This window comes from Aspergillus clavatus, genomic scaffold (assembly GCF_000002715.2).
Source record: "Aspergillus clavatus NRRL 1 1099423829796 genomic scaffold, whole genome shotgun sequence".
Classification (NCBI taxonomy): domain Eukaryota; kingdom Fungi; phylum Ascomycota; class Eurotiomycetes; order Eurotiales; family Aspergillaceae; genus Aspergillus; species Aspergillus clavatus.
In genome coordinates this window covers 172974-187902 of record NW_001517103.1, presented here as the reverse complement: position 1 = coordinate 187902, position 14929 = coordinate 172974, and the positions used below count along the sequence as shown (strand labels likewise).

Below are 14929 nucleotides of genomic sequence, written 5' to 3'. Positions count from 1 at the left end.
GTTATGATATCTACCTGTCATGGCTTGGAAGAGGATGCCTTCTCCAGCACCTGGGAGTAGATCGACAGCGCCTGATCATACGTTGCGTGTGACGTCCAGCCATCCCTCCCCATGAGCCCTGAAATAGCATCCCAGAAATCCTGCACTTCATTCCACCCTTCTCCTTCTTCGTAGTGCCGACGGATTTCCTCAGGAGTGAAGTCAAGTGGGCATTCCGCCGAGCGGCTCAGGAGATCCCAGTTCCTTTAGAAATGGTCAGTGGGCTGCAATATACAATGGAATGGCATGTTCGCTCACTTCTGTACTCTGATCAAAGCCTCTCGCAGAGGTAGGATGTCTCCATCCCAGGTATCTCCTGCAAAGCGAATCGGGTCCGTCATAGTCATGCCATTTGGATATTGGAATACTTTACTTAGAATTGGGTTTCGTTTAGCAGTATATTGCTCATACAAATATACTATTATCGACCTGACCACTTGGTCTTTCGTCGCAGCTTGTGCTTCCTCGTCGAGCTGTTTGAAATTATCTGGTAATTTGAGGATGATTTCACCATTATAGTCGAGGAAATGCGGATGGCGACCTTCTAGAAGCAAGGGTCCAGCCCATGTACTCTGCCAGTCGATAATACTGGTGATATTACCATGGTCATCAATGAAAATGTTAGGTGTGCGAAGGTCAGTATGCCACAAAAAAGAACCCAAGAGATCTTCATCTTGAGGAAGCAGATGAGGTGTCACAGATAGGTACCGCCGCAGAAGTGATATGTGCTCAGCAGGATTATTCTGGCTAGGTGATACGAACAAGGGATCATCGGGAGAGCGTGGAGTTGCATGTCTCTGGATCCAAGCTATTTCCCGAAGGGCGAGAGCCTGTATGTAATCGACGGTAGAAGTCCCTGCCGGGGTGATTAGTCTAGACCAATGAGGATAAATGCGTATGAACGCCTACAAGGTCCACGATCAATTTCCATATGGCCTCGTTCCTTATACCAGAACGACGTATCCACCACGGGGCCAACGGAGAATTGCTCAGCGATTTGATTTCTGAGTTGAGGTGATAGTCCATCCCCATCAGCTGTTGCAGGTTGAGAGCTGGCTGGAGCGTCCCTTCTGTAATAAAGGAACCCATATCTGCTTGGATCAGAGAGGGTACCCGAGATCGAGCGGCATAGCCATAGTTCAACTAACCCAGAGAACCTGACTGATAAGAGTTTTTGTTGAATGTTCACGATATCTTTCATGGTTCGAGCCTTGAGCTCAAGCTCCATCTCATGCCATTCATCTGCAAGGTTCTTACCCGCTGCATGCTCCATGATTATGTACTCAGCCCGTACACGATTCGCAGCATCCACTGTAGCATTCCAAGCAAGAACCTTGGGAACAGGAAGATGGAGTATGTTTCTCAACTAGAGTGGAGTTAGCTAACAGCCTGTTAAGAACACCAAATGGATATAGCTGAAAATTGAAGTACAGACAAAATCCATTGTTGCGACCTCTGATGCTGTTGTCCAAAAGGATGGCCCAGCATTTGGATTTGGGATACGAGCGATGACTGCTTTTCCATTCGCCATAGTGAGTTTGAATGACTTGTTGTATGACCCTTCTCCTAGCTTTTCCATTCCGATACAGCTCCCTGCAGATGTAGACACTGAAGCAATCTTTTGCAGATCTAGTATATCAAATTCCCGATATCTCTCCTGAAGCTGATCATCTTCATTCCACACCCATCACCCGCTTGTATACTTGAAGAAATCGCCTGGGTCGTCCAAGGTAGTCGCCATCTGATGATTAGAGATCTGAGACAAAAGTTTCGCATTGGAATAGTTCAAACGGCTCTCTCTGAACAAATTTGGTAAAGGAGTTTTGATTCTTAGTACCATGCGCGAGAAAGCAGACATGGTTAGAATGTAGTTAAGAGGATCTTGTCGAACAGATGAGTTACTGGGGGTTTCATGACTTGAGAGATATCTCGTGATTCAGGTGCTGGACGAGTCATCAATGACATAGCACGTCTATTGAACCTGCATTTTCGAGGCGCCCCTGTAAAGACCATCTATCCTCACTTATCACAGACTTGTAGCTATCCATCGCAGAAAACGTCAACGTCCTGCCATTTAACCCTTGTTACTGTACGATATAAACCACCTCTTAGCAACTTCAAGCACATACGACCACAGGGTGTGGAGAACAGGGCTTCCCGTCCGCTCAGCCGTACTTAAGCCACACGCCGGCCGGTTAGTAGTTGGGTGGGTGACCACCAGCGAATCCCGGCTGTTGTATGTTTTTGATTTTTTTTGCTTGCTTTGACATATATATCTTTTTTGCCCTGTCGAGTTTAGGAATCTTCGCTGGCCAATGTGACGATGGTGGTCGTCGCAAGGGCAAGGAACTAACTCCTTCATGTGCAGATGGTCTAAGTGTCGAGATTCCCCTTGAGTGCCTTGCAGGTACATAGTCCATGATGGCCATAGCACTCTACTGAAGTAGACGGCGAATATATCCTGAAAAGGTAGTAAGATCGTATAGGCTACGTCGTGAGCAATGAATAGCAAGCGAAGAGCGTAAGTCGTTGGAATCATTTCTTGGTTTGTCATGTGAAAATATCTAACTGTCTATGCCTTCTCAAACGTCCGCAGATAGCCCATCACCTTCTCTACCAGGAACTTCCGTGGCTCAGCCTGATCATCATTGCTCAGAGCATGGGAAGCATTGGGGATAATGGCGCTGTGTTCCTGATCCCATAGATCAACCTTTCCATTGTGATTTGCAGCATTTCTCCACCTCTCCAGCAACTCCTTCTTATTCACCCAACTCGGTACCGACTGGTCTGCACCGGATTCCAGCACCATCAGCTTCCCCCGCAGCAGACCCCGGGGATGGATCATCCCAAAAGTCGTCTTGAGGTGCTCGTCACTCAGATCCGAACTGAACAGGTCATCCTCAGCCGGTGCCTGCGGGCTGTCGGGACTGGTCAGACTCAGGAACCGCCGACAGCTCAGCGGAGTGTTGCCCGGATAGCCGACCTGCCCAGTCATGGACAATGGCAGCAGCACGTCGGACCCGGTTTTGTCGTCGCGCACGGCTTGCTTGGCCATAGCCTCGACCTTCTCGTAGATCTCCCGCACCTCGGCGCCGGTCTTACCGCCGATCCCCTCGCTGAGGACCCAGAGGATGGCTTCGCGGTCAGACACGGGCGCCTGCATGATTGCCCCGTCCAGCGGCGGGCGTACGATGTGCTCGATGTCAGAATCAAAGGAAGGGATTTCGGTGTGCGGGTTCGGCCGGGAGAGGTAGTGCACGACGCACTGGCTGCCGGTGGAGTGGCCCATGAGGACGATCTTGCCCTGGCCGAATTTCTCGGTCTTGTATTCCTTGATGTATTGCAGACAGCGCGCGATCTCGTTTGTGTCGCGGTCCAGGTGGCCCAGCCCCCAGGACTGGTAGGAGGATGTGAGGTTTAGTGTGAAAATGGACCAGTCGGTCGGTTGCAGCGCGTGCACGAGATCGGCCATGTAGGATGTTGTGGCGAGTCCATCGCCCAGACCTCCAACAAAGAGGACACTATTTGGTTTGCGGATGGTGCCTGTGGTGTATTCGAATGTGACGAGGGTTTCTGTCTGTGTGGAGGGTTAGGATCAGCGATCTCATTGTGGTCGTTGCGCGCAAAACATACGTAGTGGTGCAGGATGCCCTGCAGGCCTCCTTTTGGCCAGAATTTCGAATACATCTTGACTGTGATTGGATTCGAACTCCTCAAGTAGGGTAGACTTCGTAGAGTAGCTCTTCAGTGTGAGTGCAATTCGCAGAAAATTTTCTTCAGAGTGTGAGGAGAAACAGAGGGAGACTGGAACTGGCATGGATGATGGTGTCATCTCAGACTCCTGTACCAGTGCCTCTTATCAACCGGCAATATTTGCCGCCACCTTCCATTTCTGGGGCAGCTTGAGATATTTCCGAAATCGGCTGTTGCGTGTGTGTCATGGAGGGGTGCTTTTGAATCATATCCACATGGTCGTAAGCTGTGTAATATCGTGGATCAAAGGAGGAAGAGGAGAATTACCCGTATCGACACTCGGAATCCAGATGAAATACCTGTATTCATTTGGTGGTGTGTAATGATTGCAATACGTGTTTACACTTTACAGAGTAGTTTAGACGTCCAGGAACAGGAACGCTAGCCAAAATTACACGGCTGGATCTGATTAGATATCTTTGTGTCATGGCAGCGGATCTGATTAGATTGCTCCTCGGCTGCAGAACCTGATTCAGGCTAGTCTGAACTCTGATTCTAAGCGCTGGAAAGAATTTTCTCACCGGACACCGAGTCACTAACAGTTACAGACGTAGTCTGAAGTTCTGAACTCTGATATGACTTTGGGCTTTGGAGTTTGGACCCCCATCTGAGATCCATACTAGCAGCTAGATAGCTCGAGTGGATGTCTCTGATAAAACCACCCGTGGCTCTGCCTTACGGACCTACGGAGCGTTCTACACCCCGCTCTCGATCTGATAAGCGCTCGTATTCTGACGTTGATGACCAAACTATTGAGAATTTCGCTGGAAAATTCCATGACAGTATTAAATACATGAGCACCGTAGACTTCAGCACTATAGACAAATTAAACACGATCTTGCAGACACTTACAAGCATATTGAATTCAAGCCCGTCCATCAAAACCACAGTTGCAGTGGCAGCCAAGGACGCAGGCAATTTGATTCGGAGAAAAACGGGCACTTGCGTGATGCGTCTTACGGACCTGACATGGTGGGTCTTGATAAGGCAGAAAAACACAGTTTGGTATTTTAATTGATACTATTAGGGGAATTTTTCCCCCAGTTACTCGGTATCTGGTGACCTGGTCAGTTCTTTCTTTCTCCCAGTTCCCACGCATGATGCAAGGCCAAGTGAAACGCATCTAAGAGTCCTAACTTCTAAGACATATGTCCAGCTCCATTGATAGTCCATAGGGCACAGATTTGACAGTTGATAACCGGGGAACTGGTGTCTTGGAGAGACGATCAACTGAAAAATTTGGTTTCGAACAGGTAAGACGAACTGACCAAGGCGTGCATATCCACTCCTTCTCGGATCAGATAATTTTTTCCACGGCATCCATGGAACATGCACCCGGTTTGGCCATGTGACTGAGAGGGTTCATTCTTTCGCTTCCGTGAGCGAATTGTTGCCAGGATCAAGTTCTCCGAATTATCTGATTAGATTGATAATAGAGAATCCGGTGAGAATTCTAGACTGAGGAAGAGGATCTTGGCGGATAAAACCAGCTTATGAGGAGTCATACTAGTCAGTACAGAAGGATTTAGTGTCGTACAAGTTGTACGGATGCTCGACTTCCAGGTCATCTATCCCCGGTAAAGATCATATACTCCGTACATTCATCAAACAAATCCTGCGGCATTATAATTTTGCATCCCACGCCATCCGATCCGAGTTCTCCAGGGGCCTGGCGCGTCCATCCCAGAACAGCGGACACAGCTGGAACCATTTTTCTCGGCTGCAGTACACATGAACAGACCGCTTGTGGCCGAGGTCCACGTATTTCTGCACTGTCAACCCGTGCGCATTCTCGTAGGAGAGAACCGTGGCACTCGTTGCCTTGGGCTCGCCGACTACACATTGCGTGCGCGGTTCGTCCAGGAAGATGTAATGGATTACGCTGGCCCACCATGCATTCACTCTGTACGCGCCGCGAACACTGGCCTCGCCATTCAGAGAGTGCCGTCCTCGATCGTAATCGCCGGCGTCGTAGTGTGCGCCATAGTGGTCCTCCTGCGGGATATTAGTTGATGTGCTTGCGCTGGAGGAGGGTTGTGGAGGAGAACGAACCTTAGCCCAGTAGACTTCGAAATATGCAAACTTGAAATCATCAAAGCGTCCAAAAAGAGACAGAACATGCTTATCCTCATGCAGCTGACGCAGATACTTGCGGTGATGCTCAAGGTCCCCTGTTTCGTTCCATCCCTTCGCCACTCGGGGGTCGTTCTGCCATTTATGGAAGAGCTCGAGATGCTCTTGGTTCTGCCAATCCACCACCATCAACGAGAAATGCTGATCCAGGTGCGGGATATAGCGACTGTAGACCAGCGATCCCGGGGCAGGCTTCTGAGGACGGATGGGGTGTCTCGTGTAGACGCGCTCGCTGGGGAATTTCATGGAAAACTCGTAGTTCTGCGCCAGAGGGGGATACTGGCTTGCTGAGCCGCGGAGCAGCCCATGGGTGCCCTGGTCGACCGCCCAAATGGGCCGAGGGCCAACTGGCGAGCCGGCGCCTTGCCAGAAAGCAGACCGCAGCAGAACCAGAGTATTTGTGTCGGAGGCGGTGTTTTCGTTGCCAAAGGGGATGCGACGGGAAGGGAAGGGAATTGCCAGGCCGGTGCGAAGGCATTCCTCGCGGACGATGTCGCTTCTGGACCCGTCCAACTCAAGACGGATCATCTCGCGTTGCGGATATGTCACGAAAATGGCGTGGATGACGTTCCAGATCTGAGCCAAGGTGGGCGGCTCCTGTCCCGTCCATTGGAATGATGTACCTGGTGCTCTGCGGCTGCGTGCCCAGGGGCTGTTGTCGTTGTCTGGGATATCTTTGGCGGATTGATCGAAGGACAGGTCTGTATAGCGCAAGGAGTCGGAGTGGAAGGGCTCTGGGAGAGATTGTCCAACCTGGGCGTCGTGTAATTGGAGCTGCAGCACTCGGGGGGTAGACTCAGAAACGACATGGATCTTGTATGTGGTCAAATAGGGATGAGGAAGCTTGATCCAGGGCAGCTCCTGCTTCTGCCCAGGAGTGGACTCAATGGATGTGCTCATGTCGACAGGAATGTGAAGGTCAGTTGAGGTGATTGCCAGCAACAATGGGAGCAAATTGGTACGAAAAAGAATCTTACTCAACCCCAGGGATCCAAGCTGATAAATAAAAGATCTGACCGAAGAAGGAGGATGAATGGCCGAAGAGTGGAGCAATGGAGATATTAACCACAGCCGGGGAGAATTGAACCAGATCAGTTGCAATATTTATGCTTTTTATAATTAATCCTGTCTGGTACTTAAACATTGCAAGTGCTTCCTCATTTGAAGCCACACTCTCTATCCGCTCTCCATAAATATTGCCCCAAACATGCCACCTAGCTTGCAGTATCCTCCCGTTCAAGGGTGTCTGGTCTCATTCCCTACGCCGCATACTCTACTCCTCACGCTGAACCGACCAGAACAGCGCAATTGCATCTCCCTAGCCACAAGTAACGAGATCCAACGTCTCTGGGAATGGTTCGACAACGAGCCTTCTCTCCAGGTCGCCATTATCACCGGCACAGGGAAATCGTTTTGTGCCGGAGCAGATCTCAAAGGTAATACCTCTCTCTCTCGCACCCTATTCCTTCGCTTAACAATAATCTCACGCTTTCTGCAGAATGGAACGACTTGAATGCACGCGGCGTCACCAATGAAATGACCGCCCCCGGATTGGCCGGTCTTCCCCGCCGCCGAGGCAGCAAACCAGTCATTGCCGCAGTCAACGGGTTCTGCCTCGGAGGCGGCTTCGAGATGGTCGTCAACTGCGATATTGTTATCGCCAGCGACCTAGCGACTTTCGGATTGCCAGAAGTGCAACGGGGCATTGCGGCCGTTGCTGGCTCTCTGCCTCGGCTGGTCCGTATTGTTGGTAAACAGCGCGCTGCTGAGATAGCGCTGAGTGGCCTGACTTTTCCTGCTGCCCAGCTGGAGCGCTGGGGTCTGGTGAATCGCGTGGTGGAGCCTAGTCGGTTGGTAGATACGGCGGTGGAGTTGGCCAGCGCGATTGCCAGGAATAGTCCGGACAGTCTTCGCGTAACAATGGAGGGGCTGCATTACGGATGGGAGATGACGGGTGTCGAGGAGGGGAGCAGTGCGCTGGTGGACCGGTGGTATCCCCGGCTCATGGCGGGGGCCAATTTCCATGAGGGAGTGAGGGCATTCGTGGAGAAGAGAAAGCCACAGTGGAGGAGGAGCAACCTGTAGAGAGCGACATCCATATCAATCAGCGGGATGATTCATGTTTTACTAAGTATTACGGTATTGATCAATACTGTTTGATAAATTACTGAAATTACAATACCTGGTTAGTGACAGCGATACGCGAACACAATCAATCTTACGCACTCAAGTATCAACAAACAAAATTGCGCATCAGAGACATATGAAACAAATATGCCGTTAGAACTGTACTCTGTACAACAGTACTATACTCCTCCGAGTCTGTACCCCTCCAAAATATCGAATATGGATCCATTGTTGATTACCTTTACCCACCTGCACTGCAGACTATGGACTACCTGCTGGGTCGGGCATCTGTCGGGTTCACAGCCACTGCATGGCGATCTCGGATGGTTTCTTCAGTCTTGTAGATTTCACAGTAGCTAGTTCTATATAGCGTACACCTTATCACTCTAGTCACATCCCACTCTCCCCGCCACATAATACACACAGCTGGACTGCCGGTACAATGGGATCAACACAGACTCACATCCATGAAGATGAAGGCAGCAGATCCTTTCAAGTCACTGAGCTGGGAGATAAGCAGACTCTAACAGGCTTGAGAGAGGACATTGTGCTGCTGTCGTGGCTCATTGTGCTCCTGCGGACGCGGGAAGCAGGCCACATTCGATATGAATGGTCATACACAGGTCAAGAGGAGGAGCCGGTGGCTACAACTCTCTCAATGGATGAAGTAATGACAGGGTTGCAAAGCACACTTGCAGAGACTGCGGTCGCCATCTCCCGTCATATTGCGACAGTCGCATCGCCACAGGGCGTAAAGATGTCTACCCCTCTATCCCTCTTGTTGAGCAGTGGATCCCTCTCTAAGACGTCGGAAGAAGCGAAAGATGAGGTAATTGAGTTGTTCAGCTTGGACCCCGCCAGGTGGCTGATCATAGCAGGGCCTGCTGCACCTCCAAGTACGATTCGATAAAGATCGCCTCAATATCCGGCCAGTATGGCATACCGAGAACATCCTCCCATTCACGGTGACGCGGCACATCGAATCCCTCGTTGACACTATTAAACTATGCCAAACAAACACCAACCTCTCTATTGAAGACTGCCTCCGGCCGACGACATATGACCTGAATGAAATATGGCGATGGAACCACGATCTTCCCCCAACGTACAGCTTTTGTATGCACGAGATGATTTCCCAGCGAGCACAAGAAACATCAGACAAAGAAGCGATTGCCTCCTGGGACGGCAGCCTGACTTACGGTGAAATTGACCGGTATTCCAATCATGTCGCACACTCACTCAGGGATATGGGGGTGAAGTTACATGACGTGATCCCGGTATGCTTCGAGAAGTCCAGATGGACCGTTGTCGCCGTGCTTGGAGTAATGAAAACCGGTGCAACCTTTGTTCTCATGGACCCGACGCTACCGCTCGCTCGTCTCCAGAACATGAGAGAGCAAGTCGGTGCCTCGACCATGGTGGCCTCTCGCAAGCAGTATAAGCTAGCGACGTCTGTCATACCCGATGGGAAGTTCTTCGTTGTGGATGAGGCCGCTTTCACGTCTCTGCCAGATACTCAAGACCCTCCACCACTGCCGCCTGTACCGTCTTCGGCCTTGATGTATATTATCTTTACGTCCGGCAGCACGGGCACCCCCAAGGGTGTCAAACTCTCCCACGAAACCTACACCAGTAGTGCCATTCCTCGAGCCAAGGCAGTCGGATACACGCCGAACTCGAGAGTCCTTGACTTTGCTTCATACGCCTTCGATGTGAGTATCGACAGCATGCTCTTGACTCTAGGCAACGGCGGCTGCCTCTGTATTCCCTCCGACGAGGACCGACTCAACGATATCAATTCGGCCATCCGAAGAATGCGGATCAACTATGCCGGCCTGACTCCTTCGGTAGCCCGAATCTTGGACGCGGATGTGATTTCGTCGCTCGAGGGCCTTGGCCTTGGAGGTGAGGCTGTCTCCGCGAGAGATGTGACGCTTTGGGGCAAGGATACCAGAATCATCATCGGGTACGGGCCATGTGAGTGCACAATCGGATGCACAGTCAACAGCAGCGCTGCCACTGGCCGGGACTATATTTCCATCGGACCGGGTAATGGTGCGGCTATGTGGATCGTGGACCCGAATGACCACGAAGTTCTCATGCCGGTTGGCGCAGTGGGTGAGCTGCTGGTTGAGGGTCCCATTGTCGGACAGGGATATCTCAACGATCCTGAGAAGACCGCAGCTGCCTTCATTGAAGACCCCTCCTGGCTTGTCGCAGGCCACAGTAGTTACACTGGTCGTCGGGGACGCTTATATAAGACCGGTGACCTGGGAAGGTATGATCCCGACGGTTCAGGTGGGATTGTTTTCGTTGGACGCAAAGATACGCAGGTCAAGCTGCGCGGACAGCGGGTGGAACTGGGAGAGATTGAGAGCCAGCTTCGCGCCAGATTGCCATCGGACACCAACGTAATCGCCGAGGTGATTGTACCAACGGGATCCGGAGGCCAACCGACCCTTGTCGCTTTCATTGCACCTCAAGCCGTCAAGCAGGAGACCGACATCACGCCACAGGAGCTTTCGGACGAGCTACGGGAAACACTTTCCAAAGCTGATACAGAGATCAAAACCGTTCTTCCTCGGTACATGGTGCCTACTGCATACATCCCTGTCAACCACATTCCCACCTTGATTTCAGGCAAGACAGATCGCAAGAGACTTCGGCAATTTGGTACCACCGTTGACTTGCGCCAACTCGACCAAGGTAGACAGAAGACCGCTAACCGGGATCTGAGTGAGCTCGAGCAGCGGTTAAGACAGGCCTGGAGCCAGACCCTCAAGCAAGAGGCCGAGTCGATTCGTCTGGAAGACAACTTCTTTGCTTTAGGCGGTGATTCATTGACGGCAATGAAGCTCGTTTCTGTCTGCAGAGATCAAGGTCTCGACCTCACAGTCGCCGATGCGTTTGGCCATCCGACTCTGTCGGCAATGGCCGCCATCGTGCGTACTTGCGAGTTGCAGACGCACACAGAAGTGTCACCATTTTCATTGATTTCCCAAGAAGTGGAAAGCGCGTGCGAGGAAGCGGCACAGGCGTGTGAAGTGGAAAAATCTGCTGTCGAAGACATCTACCCCTGCACTCCCACACAGGAGTCCCTCTTTACTTTCTCGCTGAAATCCGTCAAAGTATACGTCGCGCAGAGAGTGGCTTGCATTCCATCACATATTGATCTGGAAATATGGAAAAATGCATGGGAAGAGGTTGTCAATGCTATCCCCATTTTGCGGACTCGTGTCGCCCAGCTGCAGGAGCCGGGACTGCAGCAGGTTGTGCTGAGGGAACCCATTACTTGGAGAGACGCAACCAATCTGGCTGAATACCTCGAGACAGACCGAGTTGAGAGGATGGACCTCGGCCAGAGACTTGCCCGATATGCCATCATCGACGACTCAGCCGATGGCAACCGATACATGGTCTGGACAGTCCACCATGTTCTATACGACGGCTGGTCGGAGCCACGCATTCTGCAGCAAATTAGCAACGTTCTGCAATCTCAAATTATTGAGACCCAGACGCAGATGCGGGATTTTGTCAAGCATTTCCGCGACACGGACGATGCTGCCATGCAGGAGTTCTGGCGCCGCGAACTGAACGGCGCAGTGGGTCCTCAGTTCCCACGGCTGCCCTCGAGAGATTTCCTGCCTACCCCTGACGGCATGATTGAGCGCCAGATTCCACTCGAGACCGCTGCCGGATCGCCGTTCACGATGGCTACCCTGATTCGCGGTGCGTGGGCACTCGTGGCGTCGCAGTACTCCGGCAGCGATGATGTCGTGTTCGGCGAGACCCTGACTGGTCGCGACATTCCGCTCCCTGGGGTCGAAAGTATCGTCGGTCCCCTGATTGCGACGGTGCCAGTGCGTGTTCGGATCCACCGCACAAGCTCGGTGGAGACATATCTGCAGAGCGTTCAGCAAGGTCTCTTGGCCCGCACACCGTATCAGCACATGGGTATGCAGAATATCCGGAAGGTCAGCCATGATGCGCAGCATGCCTGTGAAGCTCCGACAGGCTTGGTCGTGCAGCCAGAGCCCGAATACGTGGGCAGTGAGCTCGGATTCAAGACCGGGGATGTTGTCAGGGAAGCCCTACATTTTAACCCATACCCGTTGATGCTGGCCTTCGGTATTCGCAAGGGCGGATTCAGGGTTTGCGCCAGCTTTGACACTAGCTTGATTGAAATTTCTCAGATGGAGCGGATCCTTGCACAATTGGAGACGGCCTGCTCGCAGTTGAGCGGTGATGTTTCGAGAAGGATCAGCGAGATATCTTGCTTGCCAGGGGCTGAATTGGATCAGATTTGGGGATGGAACCAGACTGCCCCATTGTCTCTGGACGAGTCAACCCGCAAGCTTCGCGCGGATCCAGGCCTCCAGCCGGGCTCAACGTATCCGCCTGCTGTCGTGCCCTGGGTATGCGACCCCCGGAACCCAGCTCTGCTCTCTCCCATCGGTTGCGTTGGCGAACTCTGGCTTGAAGGGGTCTTTCTGTCTGGCGATATCGTAGATTCACCTGCTTGGTTGGCCGCTGGCACACCTACTTTCCCAGGTCGGAGTGGAAAATTGCAATCAGCCGGCGATATGGTCCAGTTACGCGATGATGGTAGCCTGGTTTTCGTTGGTCGGAAAGAGAATGTCGTCGGAGTTCAAGGGCATGCGCTCGACATCGCAGATCTCGAGGCTCACTTGACGAGAAAGCTCCCGTCAACTGTTCGTACAGCAGCAGCAGTAGCCCAAGCATCCACAAAGGGTGAGGACGCGCAAAATCAGGAGCTGGTTGTCTTCGTCGAGCAACAACCCTCGCAGGAAGGGTGTGTGGATATTCTACCGAAGGATCTTGAGATTTCCTGCGAGAGCTTCGAGACGACTATCCTTTATGGAGTTTCCACTACTTTGATCGCTGCACTCAAGAAACTCGACAGGTTTATGCATGACTCTCTGCCGTCGTATATGGTTCCCTCTGTGTATGTCGTGGTGAATAAGCTCCCCCAACAATTGGACCACGGTCTACTCAACCAGCTCGCCTCAAAGATACCGCGTGAAACCATCGCTCAGCTTCAGCAAGGTCTCAAAGACGCCTGGTCGAAAACCTCACTACAAACCAGCCTGTCAGCTGCGGAAAACATCCTGCAGTCATCATGGGCCGAGATCCTCAAGATTGAGCCGGAGCAGATCGATGTCGATGACAACTTCTTCCGTCTCGGCGGTGATTCTGTCCTTGCAATGAAAGTCGTTTCATTCCTTCGTTCTCAAGGACACCGTTTGACTGTGGCCGATATCTTCCAGAACATGCGGCTTGGCGATGCTGCAAAGGTGCTGAAGATGGGCGCAGTGTCGATGAAGAATAGCCAGACATATAAGGCTTTCTCAACGGTTGGAGACGTGAACCTTGAGAAATTCCTATCTGAAATTGTCCGACCACAGCTGGCTGATGCAAACTGGTCGATTCGCGATATCGCCCCTGTGACTGATTCTCAAGCCCTCGATATCAGAGCGACAATCCAGCCGCCACGAACCTCAGTCCAGTACACGATGCTGTACTTTGACCACGGCATTGATAGGCCGAAGCTGCTTTCTGCCTGCACTGCATTGGTCAGGGCACACGAGGTTCTGCGTACTGTTTTCATCGAGCATGAATCGGCCTTCTTCCAAGTAGTCGTGGAAGCGATGGATGCTCCTGTGATCATGCACAAGGCCGAGGGAGATCTGGATCAATTTGTTGTAGATCTCTGCAAAACCTACATCGAGTCAGAGTTCCAGCTGGGCTCCTCATTTATCAAAATTGTCCACGTGGAAGGCAGTGATGGTAAGGAGTGTTTGGTTCTTGGTCTCTCGCACGCGCAATACGACGGCGTTTCCCTTCCCAGACTTCTTCGAGATCTTGAGACTCTGTATGCTGGAGGAAAGATTGTCGACTATGAGCCGTTCACATCGTACATGGGCTATACCCTCAGAGAGCCGGTGAAAACAAAAGCCCTCAGCTACTGGCAAACCCTCCTGGAGAACTCGTCTCTGTCTGTCCTTGACACCTCCGCTCAAGCCACGGACAAGTCCATCTTCCACACCAAAGCCGTCGACGTCCAACCCCTTGCGGACATTACGACAGCCAACCTGCTTACTGCAGCTTGGGCCCTTGTCCTCGCTCGCCGCCTCCAGACCGCAGACGTGACATTTGGCAGCGTCACCTCCGGCCGGACCATCGACATGCCCAACGTTGAGAATGTCATTGGCCCTTGCTACCAGCTCACGCCCGTGCGTGTGCCATTCAACCCTGAGTGGACGGCCATGGACTTACTGCGCTTCGTTCAGAAGCAAAGTGTCGAGTCCGCAGTGCACGACTTCCTGGGCTTCCAGAAGATTGCTAAGCAAGCGCAATGGCCGACAGAGTTCTTCGACTCGATTGTGCACCATCAGGATCACGAGGACTTCGATGCCATGCCATTCGCCAGGGGCAGCTGCCGGGTTGATATCTCGAACCCTCATGGAGATGCTGCGTATCCTATCAAGGCTGTCTCGTTTGTTCGTGGAGGAAAGATGCATGTGGGGGTCGTTGGGAGTGAAAAAGAGGTCGAGTTTGTGGATGGCATCCTGGATGAATTGGCTGAAGCTGTTCAGACGTTGGGAAGGCGCCCAGAGGGATTATTGTTTGACAATTAGATCTGAGTTGTATAGCATTATAGACTCAAGATAGTTTATTGGTTTCGTTTCGTTTTTAAATATTTATACCAATGCAATGCGATCAACAATATAACATGTGGAATCTTCTGACTGATGGAAGAGAGTGGCTCGACATCAGATACATTTAGGTTGACACGACTACACTCAACAAGGTGCACAGCGAAGTCATAGAATACAAGTAAATCAATTCAATCTAT

General features: G+C 51.7%; 5 protein-coding genes across 5 annotated transcripts; 2 read left to right on the top strand and 3 right to left on the bottom strand.

The window, feature by feature from the left end:
• Window positions 1–17: 17 nt before the first annotated feature.
• Window positions 18–1618, bottom strand: ACLA_061040 (uncharacterized protein; the record flags this gene model as incomplete). The annotated part of the gene is made up of 5 exons (XM_001273569.1): window positions 18–243; window positions 298–895; window positions 949–1130; window positions 1188–1405; window positions 1475–1618. The coding sequence occupies 5 exons, from the start codon at window positions 1616–1618 to the stop codon at window positions 18–20; spliced, it is 1368 nt and encodes a 455-aa protein (XP_001273570.1).
• Window positions 1619–2611: 993 nt separating this feature from the next.
• sidJ (putative siderophore biosynthesis lipase/esterase) lies at window positions 2612–3726 on the bottom strand (the record flags this gene model as incomplete). Its single annotated transcript, XM_001273568.1, has 2 exons — window positions 2612–3616; window positions 3673–3726. The coding sequence occupies 2 exons, from the start codon at window positions 3724–3726 to the stop codon at window positions 2612–2614; spliced, it is 1059 nt and encodes a 352-aa protein (XP_001273569.1).
• Window positions 3727–5415: 1689 nt separating this feature from the next.
• ACLA_061020 (GNAT family N-acetyltransferase) lies at window positions 5416–6825 on the bottom strand (the record flags this gene model as incomplete). The annotated part of the gene is made up of 2 exons (XM_001273567.1): window positions 5416–5787; window positions 5845–6825. The coding sequence occupies 2 exons, from the start codon at window positions 6823–6825 to the stop codon at window positions 5416–5418; spliced, it is 1353 nt and encodes a 450-aa protein (XP_001273568.1).
• Window positions 6826–7132: 307 nt separating this feature from the next.
• On the top strand, window positions 7133–8010 carry sidH (enoyl-CoA hydratase/isomerase family protein; the record flags this gene model as incomplete). The annotated part of the gene is made up of 2 exons (XM_001273566.1): window positions 7133–7361; window positions 7424–8010. 2 exons carry the CDS (start codon window positions 7133–7135, stop codon window positions 8008–8010), a joined length of 816 nt encoding a protein of 271 aa, XP_001273567.1.
• A 484-nt stretch (window positions 8011–8494) lies between these two features.
• sidD (nonribosomal peptide synthase SidD) lies at window positions 8495–14711 on the top strand (the record flags this gene model as incomplete). Its single annotated transcript, XM_001273565.1, is given in 2 exon segments — window positions 8495–8948; window positions 8965–14711. 2 exon segments carry the CDS (start codon window positions 8495–8497, stop codon window positions 14709–14711), a joined length of 6201 nt encoding a protein of 2066 aa, XP_001273566.1.
• Between the last annotated feature and the right edge of the window lie 218 nt (window positions 14712–14929).